This window comes from Lissotriton vulgaris, chromosome 2_1, assembly GCF_964263255.1.
Source record: "Lissotriton vulgaris chromosome 2_1, aLisVul1.2, whole genome shotgun sequence".
Lineage (NCBI taxonomy): Eukaryota > Metazoa > Chordata > Amphibia > Caudata > Salamandridae > Lissotriton > Lissotriton vulgaris.
Genome location: NC_141687.1, coordinates 522,666,533 through 522,682,351, shown reverse-complemented (window position 1 = coordinate 522,682,351; position 15,819 = coordinate 522,666,533). Strand labels below are relative to the sequence as shown.

Genomic DNA, 15,819 nt, shown 5'->3' with positions numbered 1-15,819 from the left:
TCTGCACAGTGGGGTTTGCTCAATCCCACCCTCGTCGCCAGTTGTAGCGTCCAGCTACAATAAATACAACTACTATTCTGGTATCAACTGGAGCTTTATTATTTGCATGTTACTCCTACCTCGTCCCTGCTCTAACTAACTATATCCTGCGTCCACTCCTCCTCTTCCTCTCGCCCCCTAGCTCCTCCCACTCCCAGCTACTAGTGTGCTAACTTTATAACATCTAGGTTCTTTGGGCCAAGTCAAAAGAAATTCGACAGGACCACCTTGAAATGGCAGGATAAAACTTTTCCTTGAGATTGTGACCCGGAACACAATACACCTTGGCAATTCTTTACAAATGTTTGTACACTGTAAAAGGTTTCTGATATTTTCATGAACATACAGAAGAGATCATTTTAACGCTGCGACTGCCTTCACTAGTTTAGGCAGTTGTGAATTTCTTTACTAAAATACAAACCTGTCAAACAGCATTTATTAAACTTTAGAACATTTAAACTGATAGATAGGTATTGGCACACTGGCCGATGAGTACAGTTTAAAATGCAAGCACAAGAACAACAAGCATGTTGTTACAAGGCGTGACACTTACGGTGAAATTGTTATTTTGGTCCCCGTGTCTTGCTCGATTTTCTTGAGGTTTCGGCCTTCTTTACCGATCAGTCTCCCAACCAAGGTATTGTGAGCCAAGATTTTTAGAAGTATTTCTTCAGGGCTAAAAAAAAAATTCAAGTTATTAAAAAGGGAACTCTCCCTGAATGTATTAATGCAAAGACACAATGGCCTGGTGGGTGTTGAGACATTCTCAACATCTTTCCACTAAAGGGAAATATTAACCTCATCGGGACTATTGAATTTTTATCATTCATGGTGGTGGACTGCAATGCATATTAAAAATGCCTGCAAAGGATGTTACTACATGGTCTAAATTTAAAGCGAACAGGAGTCATGGCACATTTCCAAAAATGAAAGAGTTTTCAAAGGTTTTTACTTTTCTCTGTGGAAAAAGAAACCGGCTGTAGCAATGCTCCAAAACACCAGACCTGCTAAAGGTCTCTATGTCAAATAGCTCCGGCACTGGCAATACCGTGCCCTCTAATTCCAAATAAGTTTAGCCATGGTTAAAAACCTTATCCAACACTGAGAACTTTTAAAAACCACATTGGCTGCTAAATAGAATTAACAAAATCATCGTAAAGTAGGCCATTTTATGAGATCCATTTAATTAGGTAATGTTCAGTATTTCTAAAGTAATCTATCACCGTTAGTGTTATTGAAATTTCTAAAGTCAGTGTATTGATATATTGTAAATGTAGGGTCTACTCGAACACAAAATGGATATGAGGGTGTAAAACATATACAAGGTGGAAACATATGGGTTGTGGGGTCTGATTGACAAAGGATTGCAGCAACCATGATGAAAGTGTGAATTTGTAGCTATAAAAGGACTAACATTTTTACTGGTTAAGAACATTTTTTGCTACAATATTACATTGTACAACAATATTGCTATTCTAACTATATCGACCTACTGTTTCTGTAAAGCGCTCTGATATCTGCAAAGATCTTGTTCGCGCTATATAAAACTTTAAAAATAAATAAATAAATAAATAAATAGTAATACTAGATGATCCAAGTCATGTACCATTTTCATATCATTGTAATTAGCTTGAGAATTTGTCAGCAGGATGTTACTGAAATCTAAACATGAGGCTGAGGGAAGAAATGTGGCCCAGAGGCTAAGCTGCTTCTTTTGGCATCTGAGTTTGTAACGCAGTCTTTGTACCGGACTGAAAGCTGTATGAATTTAGGCAAATGCAATTGTAAGTATGTGAAATTTAATTGTGTAATTCAAAGATGTGAATGTCTATTTGATGTAGGTAATCTGTCAACACCCCCATATTACACAGCGCTCTGTTGCTTTCTAGCTATGTTTCCGCCTTGCAAATATATATACCTAAATATGTAAACAGGGGAATGTTCTGCATCTACCACTAGTACTATTTTTCCCTCGTCTCATGCAGTGGAGGAGGAACCACTGGGTTTCTGATGGCTGAGACCCATCTAGCTCCACCATGGCAACATGGCTGAACTAGCAGTGACCCAAAGCTCCACCAGTAAAGGATGAAAGGACAAACGAAGCACTCTGCCTCAGCTCAGGTTGCAGCGTTGATCAGGTGCCATTTTTTTGCCCCCTGCACTTTGAGGGGTACCACAGAATGGTAGGGGTGGAGTGGAGGTCTCAGTTCAGCAGCTACTCACACCCATCAGGAGTGAATTGATCACCACTTTCTGGCCTTATGTGCTGAACTGTTCAACTCCACTGTAAATACTGAACAAAGGATCCAGTGTTGATGTAGTTCAGCATGTGAGGACTATAAACAAAGTGATAGGTAGAAAGCTTGAATTATCACAGCCACTGGTAATCATGCAGGGACGCATTTAACTCGATCTTTTTTTAGCTCAGTGGTACTATTTTGAAGTTGATCTAATACAAGCACTGCTATTTCACACTTTTGCACGTTTTGTTTTGCATGAAAGATCGGTTTTAAGTGTTGTTGTGGTTAAATCTGTTTTTTATGTTAATGCCTCAACTATTGATCTTGGACTAACCGCTCCTCCTGTAATTTTTATCCAAGCATTTGATTATTTTAAGGCTGGGCTTCTTCATCAGCCTTGCAGAAGGAGTATGTGGCCAATTTTTCTTTTAAGGAAAAGCACATCTTAGAGAAGCCATTTTGAAAACGTGCTCTAGTTGATTGCAATCTTTCTCCACCGGCCTGTTTAAACTTGGCCGTGACATGGATGCTGGCACACCAAAGGCAAGCCAGTTTGCACCAGGCCAGGGGCCAGTTACTATGCTGGAAGAGCCACCTATACCTCTGAAGAAATTAAGAGTACTTTACAATGCGAGCGATCTCATCAGTCCTCAGACATTTAAATTAGATTTAAGGTCTGCTGTATCATCTTAAAGGTCTTTCTAAGTGAGGAACCCCCCAATTTCTAAAATCAAGAGTTTAGAACAACATTCCTGCTTGGGAACTTTGCTCCTTCAACCTTAAAAGTATTAACTGTTCCAAAATATTTCAGGAAACAGATGGGTGGTGGCAGGCTTTCTGTGCAAGCCCAAAATAATCTGGAACTCTGCCTCCTTCGTTGCGTTATTACAAGTTTTGAGTTTTAGAATATAATAAAGATTTGGCTGTTTAGGCAAGCTTTTCAACTGTATGGAATATGTTCTACCCCGGAAGCTAGGGGAAGAAGACATGAATGTATAATTAGACACAGCTCCCTGATCAGGGGATTCTATAGGGACTAACACCCGACTGCCAATTGCTGCCATGTTTTTTTGTTTTGTTCTGTTCGCTGTTGTACTTTATATGTACAACTCATTTTTATGAGAATTGACTGCATGTTAAACATAAAGAAGTTTGATGTATCATGTTACTCCAAGACTGGATGCATGGGCATGCCCTAGTGTTGTGTGATCGGCTGGAATGTTAGTCTGATATGCATGATAATCCTTTATCTTGTCTCTCAATGCTTTATGACTTTATGAGATCACATGTACTGTGATAACTGTGCAGTTCTGAATAAAAAAAGTATGGACTATGTTACCTACCCTGTCAGCATCTGTTTGTGGCAGATAGTGCAGTAGATTCCGATGCTTTCATACTCCTGCCAGCTAGTGTTCGGTCCGGATGTGTGCAAGAGGTTTGTCTTCGAAGAAGTCTTTTAAGTCACAAGGTACAGTGACTCTTCCTCTTGGTGATAATGTGAATGGGCATTGACTATTGTTATATTGTTTTCCCACAGGCAGGTGAGAATGGAGTTTAAAATAAGTGTAAGTAAAGAGATAGCCATGTATATATAAAGTAAACTGCAGCGGCCACAAGTGTCCGGGGAGGAGGGTGGGCGCATGTGAATCTACAGAACTACATTACATGGCAAGTAAAATATTTCGTACGAGGCATCTATGGCTGTAGATACACATGCTTTGCATTGACTGTAAAGCAGGCTTCCTCAGAAGTGATGCCTAATCTGTGGTTTTGCAGTTATTTGGAAAAGTATACGTAGCACTGCCTGTCCTAGATTAGCTTGTTGGCGTGCTAGAACATCCACACAATGTTTAGTGAAAGTGTGAGGTGTAGATCATGTAGCTGCTTTGCACATGTTAGCTACTGGAATGTTCCTAGGAAACCCATAGATGCTCCTTTTTTTCTGAGTGGAGTGTGCTCTAGGAGGTATAAGTAGAGGTATTTTGGCTTTAGCGTAACCTGTTTGAATGGACTTGACTATCCAACTGGCAATACCTAATTTGGATATAGGCTTTCCTTCATAAGGTAGGGAGAAAGCAACAAATAGTTTAGTGTTTCTAAACAATTTAGTTCGATAAATGTAGGACAGAAGGGCTCTTGACATTTAAAGTGTGGAGAGCCCTCCCTTCAACTACGTCTAGTTGAGGGAAAACATGGTAAAATCAACTGATCGCAGTGAAAGTGAGAGACAACTTTGGGGAGAAATTTAGGGTTGGTAAGGAGGACCACCCTGTCTCTGTGGAGTTGGAAGAAAGGTTGTTCCAAGGTTAATGCCTGGAGCTCACTAACACATCTTAGTGAGGTAATATCAATAAAAAATGCAGGTTGAGAGCCTTGGGATCTCAGTGCCAGATTTCGTCATGGTTTTGAATGAGAAGGTCCGGCCTGTTGGGAGCTTCTCATGGGGAACCACAGAGCTCCAGTAATGTAAATCAGGGCCGTCGGACCCATGTGAGAGCTACCACTATGAGTGGGAGAAATTGTTGCCTGAGCTTCTGAACCAGAAATGGAAGGAGAGGGAGAGAAGGAAAAGCGTAGGCAAATATCCATGACCAAGTCATCCTTGGTGCATTGCTCTTGGATGGTGGGTGTGGGAGCCTGGAAGTGAAGTCTGGGCATTTGGCGTGGTCTGCCATTGCAAACAAATCTACTTGAGGTAACCTCCACCTGCAAAAGTATGGGAGGACAACTTGGGGGTGGAGTTCTCACTAGTGGACTTGTTGTTGCATCCTTGCTGAGGAGGTCTGCAAAATCATTGTCTGTTCCCGGGAGTTATTCCGCCAACAGATAAATGATGTGCAGTAAAGCCCATCGCCAAATGGTCTGACATAGGCGAGATAATTGTGGAGAATATGTCCTCCCCTTTACCCTCCTGCTTTTGCAGATAATACATAGGTGCCATTGTCTGTATGGACTACGACAACCTTGCCAATCAGGTGAGGCAGGAACGCAATGCATTCAATGCTGGGTGAACCGCTTGAAGCTCTAGGTAGTTGATGTAGAGACCTAGGTGTTTGATGTCCCAGAGACCCTGTACTGTGAGATCTTGCAAGTGTGGACCCCATTTCGTAAGTGGTGCGTCTGTTGTGACAGTGATGTTTGGAACAGGGTCGAGGAAATGAGACCCTTGTAATAGGTTGTTGGTGTTCCAACAGAGCAGAGAGAATGAGTGTGACAGTCTATCAACACTAGATCTTCTAAGTGACCCTGTGACTGAGACTACTGTTGAACTAGGCACTCCTGTAACAGACACATGTGTAATCGCGCATGAGGTACTATGGCACTGCAGGAGGCCATCATACCCAAGAGAAGCATGACTGTCTTCACTGTGACTTGTTGATTTGTCTAGAATTGGGGTATTAACACTTGAAAATGTTTGATTCTTGCAGTATTGATATGCTAGTCCTACGTGTGTGTTTAGAATAGCCCCTCGAACTTTCCTCCAAAAGTGTCTTGCTCGCCACCATACCCAGCTGTATCACATTGTGGAGATCCCTGAAGTGAAATATCTAGTGGGTCTTCTATAGATAGAGGTGGAGAAGGCAAAGCTAGTGGTGGTGGTGGAGGAGGTGGTAAGGGTGGCGCAGGAGGCAAAGGGTTGGTGGCCTTGTCTGACTTTTTCCAGTGTTTTGGTGATACCAGTAGATCCACAGCTTCCTGGAAAGACAGCAGTCTTTTTGGGGGTGGAGGAATCAGAGCCGAAGGTTTGGCAAGGATACAGTCAGTGTGAGGCTGGATGTGGATTTGCTTCTGTTTGGCATTCAGTTGCTCTTGGAGTCTATGAAGAATTGGCCTCACTGGCCTACTGGTATCTGGCTTGGAAGTTGGTTTAGAAGATTTCATGTCTCACCCAGGTGTTGGTTTCGCCACCTTCTCTCAGCATTGATGCAATTGCCTTCAATGGTGATGGTTGGCTTGGCACTGAGGGTTGGGCAGGTGCCAAATGGTGATATGGGATCAACGTGCTTGATGCTGAAGGCTTCTTTCAGCTTTGGTTGGTGTTTTAGCAACAAGACGGAAGGCAGGGCATTCAAACTAGATGCTTGGTGCCGACCATGGCCAAAAGGCAGTGGTGGACCGAGAGCCTCTGCATGTTGCTCCAGAGGGACCAAATGTCTTTTGGGTTGATCAATACGCTATTGAGGGACAGGGCCACAGTACTCAGAAACTGTTGATCCAGCGTAACTTCTTCCATCTCCAGGTCGACCTCAAGGTCAGAGCAGGACCTGCCCTTAATGGATAACAACTCTTCCTCCACATCCGAATGCGGAGGGTGTTCCTCCTCTTCTTCAATGTCTTCATGACCGAAGATGTCTTGAGTATCCTCGATGATCCTCCACAACCCTTCGAGCCAATGTGCTTGAAGGGTTTTTTTTAGCAGAAAGAGTGGCAAGCGTAGCAATCGGCCTCTCTGTGTTCTGGCGATAAACGCAGATTGCTGACCTGGTGTAGGTTGGTTCAGGGATACTTTGCATAGCAGCGAGGGCAGTAACAGAAAGGAGTCCATTCCATCACCAGCAAAGCATTCCCTTAAGAACTTTATGGAGACAAGAAAGGCCCCCAAAGGGCAAGGCCCTCTAGGGGCCACGGTCGAAGCGTCTCGACAAGCGATTCAGATATACCTCGATACGAAGAATGGATGCACGATCAGAACTATACTGTTGAGACGAATAGGGTTACATGAACCAAAAAAAGCACTGTGACTGCGTCGAACCAGAGAGCAGACACACACATCAGAACACGACAGCAGAAAAAAACCAATCCAACTGTGGCGTCGATGCCCACGCGCATTATAACCAAGAGGAGGCGTCAGTCTACCTCGTAACCCGAAAGACGTCTTTGAAGAAAAACAACATGCAGACGTTCGGACCCAATACTAGATGGCAGGAGTACGCAAACTATGTGTATCTACAGCCACACATGCCTCGAACATAGCATTACCTTCCAATTCTACTCTTAGTGCTGCAATGGCAAGCCTGCGCTTAATACATTATAATTAGCATAACACCCTGCCACCTCAGACAGGAACCAGTCTTATACAAATCAGCACTGGTCATGCACCAACAGCAACAATCGAGCAAAAAGAGATGGTCTGGGGTATGGCCTGGATGATCGCCAGTGGATGACATTAAAACTCACGCATTCCTTTCATTACAGTGTTGTTTGCTTTAGTTTAGGATGTTGCAGGATAAAGGGGCCCTTCACAGGAGCCCCACTGCTTTGTGTGTGATTAATCATGTTTCCTGGCACACCTCCACTGTGATATTAGAAACGTTAGGCATGGGGTCTGCTTGACAACAAATGACAGAAAACTAAAGGGGTGAGGGGGCAATATGTAATTGTAATAATATATTGTTGTAAAAACTAACTGTACACAAGGTGTTGTCTGATGGAGTTGCAGATATGTAACAATTGAGGCACAGGGTGATGAAGAAAAAAGTGAGCTGCCAAGTATCACAGAACGTTTAGCAAAGTGTCAAAACTGGAGGCCAGTAACCAAGTTTCCATATTCCCAAACCAGGAAGGAGCCACTGAACCACATTTCTGTAGGCAGAGGCGACATCATGAACAATTTGTCTGTCCACCATTCGATGTTTGGTCAGTGCAGACTCGACTGCAGCATCCAAGACACACGATGGCGTTTAAAAACATTTTAACACCTTTATTGTTGTAGTATTTAATATCACAGTGTCACTGAGTAATCAGGTATTATTATTATGGTGATCTGGCAAGGGTGCTAGATCGCAAAAGTCATAAATATGTCCCATTAAATCGAACGCAAGTCTATTAAGGATATAATACCGACTGTGCCTTTATTTTTAGGCAAGGGTGAATTTAACTCACAGAAGGTATGGGCTATTTTATAGATACTTGGGATATTAGTTATCAAACTCTTGCATATTCTCCAAGTATCGCGAAGCACAAAAAACAACATCTGAGAGTGTTAAATTGAATTACATCTAACTAGTGTTCTACTACGTTCCCACAGCCTGCAGATCCAGTAACCCTGTAATCCATCCATATATGATAAATGGATAGCATTGATGTAGGATATCAATGTCACAATTATTTACTGCACTTACAAACAGTAAACCTGTGGCAGTAGTCACAGCATAATGACTGTATTTAATGGCCCTAAATCACCCTTCCTACATGTGAAACCTCGATAATGCATGCAATATAGGATTTGGTACTCAAATAGACATCCCCGTTTGTACTGTACATCAAGAAAATATGGATTAGTGGCATTACTTTCTCTGTTCTGGCCGCTAAATTCAAGCTGGAAAGGTAATGAAAATGAATGATCTCTTGGAATTTACAAAAGCACTATAGACCCAGCTGATGCCAGATAAACTCCTTACCATGACCCAGGGGAACCAGCACTAAACTCGGTCTGCTTCTACATCGTAAATGAATTTGCTCAAAGTAAAAGGCATGTGACGATGCCAGCGACTCTTGGAACACTGGAGGCGGTGTGTGATAGAAAGATTTTATTGAGATTGTGTAATCGTATATGTATGTCCGTGGTTAAGGTTTCTTAACCCTAAGGAATTGAGTCTTTCCTATCCCCACACAAAAAGTACATAGTCCATCGAAGATCTGATTGTGCAATCCTCCCAAGAGGTCACTGAAGGTTTAAAAGAAAATCTGCCGCCTGCAAAAAAGAAGAGGCATATTTCAGGCCTCTGTACCTTCCTACTAATTCCCTTCCCTTCTGGGGATTATAAAGGGAAGGCTGATGGGAGTGCCCATGCCTGTTCTCCTTCCCACTCTTGGAATTGTGCTTTGAAGGGAGATCCTGCCAACTATAAATGGGAAGGTCTTATTGTATAGTCTGCCAAAGCCCTGACCCCTATAAATAAGTGGGCCATTATTTGAGCCTCCTTTCTGTGTGGTGTCTGTATCCAGGTGGATGTTAAGAGGCCTTTTTTAAGGCTTTCCTGGTACGTCTTGGGGTAGTGAGTAGGGTTTAGAGAGAAAAGGGCTGGCACCCTTTCCGGCCTAGGACAGCTATCTGATGCCAGAGTCAACTCGTGCTTTCTCCTGTCTGAAGAAGAACCACAAGTCACAGCATGGGTCATTTGGCGGCGGCCCCTACTGCAATGGAGTGCTAGTGTTGGCTCCTCAACTTAGTGGTGAGTGCTGCTGTCCTGCCCACAGGAGCCATTGGCATCGAAGCTTTTCCTGACCATGCAGGGGTAGGAGGAGTTATTCGAATACTATAACACAATACAATTTAGGTAAACGGTTCTCACTTACGACTTTGTTTCTTCTGCCTCTTTCTGCATGATCTCCAGTATCATTCGGCATGCTGACGAGCAGCCTTCTGGCGTGGCGTGGATGGTGATGGGCTTTTCTGCAGCACCAGCATTCTCTTTTCGATGAATATCCACCCTATATAAAAACAAAGCAAAACAAGCATTAGGGCATTAGAAGATTTTTCAGTGACCCTCAAATAACTGATGTCTTTAGAGATGCTGTTTTCGGAGTGAAGAAGAGCTGTCTGTTTACAAATTAGAAAGGTTAGCCATAAGCAATTTTCAACTAAATTTTCATGTCACGCACATCCTTTTTCAGAGACCTGAGAAATCAAAATCCCCAAGTTACACACAACTGGAAGCAACAGTATGTAGGATGGGGAAGGGAACGAATTATGAATTCCAGTGAGACAGGCCCATGCTGGTAAGAAAGGTCTCAGTTATAACAATTTATTTGCCATCTATCACTGAAGAAAACTTAGGAGCTATCTATAAATACAGATTTTGACCCTACTTGCTCTCAGCGTTAGCATTGCTGTTTATGAAAATGTAATCCCCTGGGCAAGCAAGAGAGGTGCTCGGGTCTGAGGATAGAAAGAAGAAAATCTCAAAATGTCCGAGTAATGTGTGAAAATCTATTTCCCCTTCTTCGCCATAGATTCGTAAGGTGATAGAATAACCATTTGAGGAAAGGTTCTCTCCAAATTAGGACAGTACCCTTTACCCCATACTACAGCAGGGAGTGACAGTCAGCAGAGCAAAGGTAGTTCATAGATTTAACAATATCCCTGCACTGATAATGGCACAGTCCACTCATTCCCTAGTACATATGCAAGTGGGAAATTACTGCACAATAGCATTATGATAAATTAGTGAAGGCACTACTAGTTTGTCACAGTGCAGTCTTACACTGAATAACAGATGTCATGCTTAGATGAGGTTAATTGACACTACGATGCAAGCATGCAGCACTGAACAAAATCATGATTTATGATTTTCTGCCAATGCCGGTATTATATGGAAGGGAAAGCAATCCATATAATGGATATCATGGCATTCAACATCCCCCGGCATGTCAGGAAGACAAGATATAAGGCACTTACACTACACCACTATGTAGGAGCATAGTTGTACTTCCCACATTTACCCTTGGAAATGTCAGTATTTAACTAGGTCAATGCAGAATTTCTGCTAAAAGCCCACTTCTCCACCACACACTTGATTTTCTCAAGGAGGAAACAGCCTCATTGATTGCAATGCCTCAGCGGTGGTAGTCGCCCATTAGGATTTCAGTGGTCACGCAAACCGCTCAGGGCAACTACATCTTTCCTGGTGGTTCTGGGGCCAGAATTATCAGGTCCACAAACTCCGGACCCAAAAATGTCATTCCTGGACTTTCCTGCAGTGCTGCACCCGGTTCCTGCCAGTCTGCATCCTTCATCTGGGGATTAGGGGAAGAGGTGAAACAGAAGAAGCCCCTTCCAGGTTAAAAAAGAAGGAACCTCCCCTTCCGCCCCCTCCGATCACCCCATAAAAGACTCTACAACATTGCCACCTGCCTCAAGTCAGCAGTAAACATTTGTAGATTTGGGACTCTTATTTCCCCGGAACGAGGAAAAACTTGTGCAACTGAACCAAGTATTTCATATGCCATGTAAATATTATTAATTATTCCGGAGAAAATAGCTTGTAATCCAAGTTATCACACCGGGAGTTACCACTTGGTGTATTTGCCTCTGGCACCAGTATCTCCCCGCAGAGATAATGAGGAATTTGTAATGGAGCCCTAAATTTGGTAGGTTTTTCACCCCTAGGGAAAAGGAGGACCTAAATCTTTCAGAATGCCAGATGCAAATTGCATCAACTTACCTTTAAATCAGGCCACTGGTCTTCCCGTTGCCCAAGGTAACATCATCACTAAACCATGAAAACGTACAGCAAAGCTTGTGTGGCAATATCAATGATTTTTCAAACAAATATAGACTGATGGATAGAAACTGCTACAGGGTACATAAAACACATGAGGAAGAGAAAGCAGTATTTTCTTTCATATTGCATAATTTTTTGGCAGCACATAGTTCACCCTAATATTTTCCATTGCGTACAAAGGAGCTAATTTACAAGTACTGTTTTCTACCAATAATTATTAATATTCTTATAGTGCCATAGTGGATTACTGTGTAGGCAACATTTTAAAATATTGAACATACTAAACAGGAAAATGGAACCATTTTTTAGCCGCGTTGAGATGGTAGCATTCACTGTAGGTAGTAAAGTAAATCCTAATGTGCACTAGACTTACTTTGATTGGGTCTGTTTGGTCAGGTTTTTTATGGTCAATCCCTCTTTTCCTATGATAGCACCAACAAACTGGGTTGGTACAAGGATTCGCAATGGATACTCCGGCTGCTTTGACTGAGAAGACCCTGAAGCAAAATTGCCCTGCTCCCTGGAAGAGTGTCCGCCACCACCACTACGACGAGTCCGAGGAGTAGGCTGTGGGGAACTCGTTACATCTTCATCCGGGATGTAGGAGATCTTAAAAGAACAGTCCTCCAATTGGTGCCCACTGAGCTTCTCAATTGCTCTGCATAGGAGAAAATAAATTATGTTACAAAGGAGCAAAAAGTGTAATAACTACACTAAATTAAACAAATGGAAAAACACCAGTATAAGATCTTCAACACTGCATAGCAAAGCAAAATAAGGAAAATGCTACTTACCCAGTATGCATCTGTTATTGGAATATAGAGCTGTAGAGTCATATGCTTTAGCAGAGATCGCCATCTGGTGTTGTGTCCGGATGTTTGCACTTTGTTTTTGTTCGAAGAAGTCTTGTAGTCACAAGGTAGGGGACTCCTCCTTTTGGTGATAGTGCGCATGGGCATAGACTCCATCCTTAGATTGTTTTGCCATAAAGGTTGATGATGGAGTTAGTAAAGTAATAGAAGGGATGTCCATGTAAATTGTATCTAAGTAAGATATCACTGCAACAGGGAGAGGTACCCGGGGAGGTGGGTGGGTGTATATGACTCTACAGCTCTATATGCCAAGAACAGAGTAAGTAGCATTTTCCGTTCGAGGTATAGGAGTTGTGGATCATATGCTTTAGCATAGAATATAAAGCAGTTATTTTTGAAGCGGTGGCTAACCTGTAGCTGTTGCCGTGGTTTGAAATGGTGTTCGTAAAACTGCCTGGACCACACTACCTTGTTGTTTTGCTAACACATCCACACAATAGTGTTTTGTGAATGTGTGTGGTGTAGACCATGTTGCAGCTTTGCAGATGTCATCTATGGGTATTTTTCCCAAGAATGCCATAAAAGCCCCTAGTTTGCGTGTAGAATGCACCCTAGGGGGGAATTGTTAGTGTGCATTTAGCTTTGAGAATATTTGAATGCACTCAACTATCCACCTTGGAATGCCTGATTTTGAAATGGGATTGCCTTTATGAGGCGGAGCAAAAGCAACAAAGATTTGTTTAGTTTTCCTAAATGGCTTTGTTTTTTCTATTTAGTAAAGCACTGCTCTTTTGACATCTAATGTGTGAAGGGCACATTCTGCCACTGAATCTGGTTGAGAGAAGAATACAGGCAACTCAACAGATTGGTTGATATGGAAGGCAGAGATGACTTTAGGTAAGAATTTAGGGTTAGTTCTAAGGACGACTTTGCTTTGGTGTATTTGCAAAAATAGTTCCACTATAGTTAGTGCCTGAAGCTCACCCACTCTTCTTAGAGAAGTGATGGCTATAAGGAAGGCTACATTCCAAGTGAGAAATAGTTTTTCCCATTTGTGCAACGGCTCGAATGGTGGACCCGTGAGTCTTGTAAGGACTATGTTAAGGTTCCACACTGGAGAAGGTGGACGTCTGGGAGAAATGATTCTTTAGAGTCCTTCCATAAAAGCTTTAATAGCGGGAACTCTGAAAAGAGACAGGTTCTGTCTATTTTGCAGATATGCAGTTATTGCAGAGTATGGATGTTATGCTAAGTTAGAACGTGGCAAGTATAATAGATAAAAAATTATGTTTTGTATTGAAGCATCTAGTGGATAGATGTGATTGTTATTACAATAAACAACAAATCTCTTCCACTTTGCTGCGTAGCATACTCTTGTGGTAGGGTGTCTAGCCTCTTTAATAACATTCATACAGTCTCACGGAATATTAAGATAGCCAAACTCTAGGATTTCAGGTGCTAAATCGTAAGGTTGAGCTGATTGGGATCTGGATGTCTTATCTCTCCATGGTTCAGAGTAAGGAACTTGGGGGAGAGGTGTAGTTTTTGGTGTGGAACTACTGATAGTTCCAACAGAATTGTGAACCAGGGTTGTCGGGCCCATGTTGGGGCAACTATGATAAGTGTCAGGGAGTGCTGTTTGAGTTTCCGAACCACTAATGGAATGAGTGGGAGGGGTGGAAAAGCGTAAGCAAATATCCCTGACTAATTCATCCATGGTGCATAGCCTTTGGACAATGGGTGTGGATGTCAGGACACAACGTTTGGGCATTTGGCATTTATGTGGGTGGCAAACAGATGTGGGTGGCGAACAGATCTATCTCTGGGAAGCTCCACATTTGGAAGAATGGGAGGAGAAGTTAAGGGTGAAGTTCCCATTCGTGTATCTGCTGTTATTGACGACTGAGCAGATCCACAACTTGGTTGTGTACTTTTGGAAGATGTTCTGCAAGGAGATATATCTTTTGAGGTATGGTCCATCTCCAGATGCTCTGTGCTAACTGTGACAGCTGTAGAGAGTGTGTGCCCCCTGTTTTTGTATGTAGTACATGGCTGTCATGTTGTTGTGCGAGACAGCTTTCCCTATTAGATGATGTTGAAAGGTTGTTAATGCTAGAAAAATTGCTAGCAGTTCTAGATGGTTTATGTGGAATTGTTTTTGTTGCAGAGTCCACATGCCCTGAATGGTATGTTTTCCCATATGTGCTTCCCAACCAGTGAGGGATGTGTCTGCTGTTATCACTATCTGTGGAACAGGATTGAGAAATGGCCATCCCTTGGAAGGGTTTTGTATGTTCCACCACTGCAGAGAGCGATGAGTATGGCCATCTATCAACACCAGATCTCATAACTGACCTGGAGCCTGGTTCCACTGATGTGCTAAGCATTCCTGTAGGGGACACATTTGAAGTCTTGCATATGAAACAATTAGGATGCAAGAAGCCATCATTCCAATTAGTTGAATGAACACTCTGGCTGGTAGTGAGTGTTGAGGTTGAAACTGTGAAATCAGAGCTTGCATGTTGAGAATCCTGACTGGGTTTGGTGTACACTGGCGCTTTGCGAGTGTCTATTGTGGCTCCTAGATACACTTGCATGTTGGATGGTTGGAGGTGAGACTTGGTGAGGTTTATGCTGAATCCCAAGTCGTGAAGCAATTGGACTGTCCTTAGAGCATGATGTATGCAGCTTTGTTGTGATCTGGCTTTTATCAGCCAGTCATCTAGGTGAGGGAAGACATGAATGTGCTGTCTTCTTAGATGAGCTGCGACTAATGCGAGGCACTTGGTGAAAACCATGGGTGCTGTATTTACTCCGAATGGGAGGACTTTGAATTGGTAATGTTGTCCATCCACTACACACCTGAGATATTTTCTGTGAGCAGGGTGAATAAGGATATGGTAAAATTGCGTCCTTCAAGACTAGAGTAGTCAGAAAGTCTCCTTGGTAAAGTAGTGGGAGCACCTGTTGGAGTGTGAGCATGTGGAAGTGGTCCGACTGTATGTAGAGGATTTGCAGACTGTGGTCTAGTATAGGCCTGAGACAGCCGTCCTTTTTGGGATTTAAGAAATAAATTGAGTATACCCCAGTCCCTTGATGTATTAATGGAACAGGTTCTATAGCGTGTTTTTGTAACAAAGATAGAACCTCTTGTTTTAAAAGAGTGAGATGTTCCGGTGACATTGCATATGCTCTTGGAGGAATATTCGGTGGAGTGCTTGTAAGTTCTAGGCAGTAACCATATTGTATAATTTGTAGTACCGACTTGTCTGAGGTGATTGAATTTCAGACAGGTAAGAATTGGAAGAGACGTCCCCCGACAGGAGTGGGATGATCGGGGATAGCAGAGGGAGGTCATTGTTTGTTTGCGGTGGAAGAGCATGTGGAATTACCCCTTTCCTCTTCCTCTATTATTGTTCCCTCTATAACCTCCTCTAGAATATCCTCTGGGTGGTGGGTATTGAGTGTTGCCCTTGTAAGAGAAGGAAGCATAGACATAGT

General features: G+C 42.7%; 1 protein-coding gene across 1 annotated transcript in view; it reads right to left on the bottom strand.

Annotated features, from left to right (window-relative positions):
* IGF2BP2 (insulin like growth factor 2 mRNA binding protein 2) overlaps positions 1 to 15,819 on the bottom strand; it is a 390,975-nt gene that overhangs the window by 132,376 nt on the left and 242,780 nt on the right. Inside the window, exons 6-8 of the mRNA XM_086955447.1 lie at positions 11,880 to 12,164; positions 9,579 to 9,713; positions 593 to 715 (exon numbers count right to left, since the gene is read on the bottom strand). Of these exons, the coding sequence (XP_086811573.1) occupies positions 593 to 715; positions 9,579 to 9,713; positions 11,880 to 12,164 (543 nt within the window). The remainder of the gene's footprint in view (positions 1 to 592; positions 716 to 9,578; positions 9,714 to 11,879; positions 12,165 to 15,819) is intronic.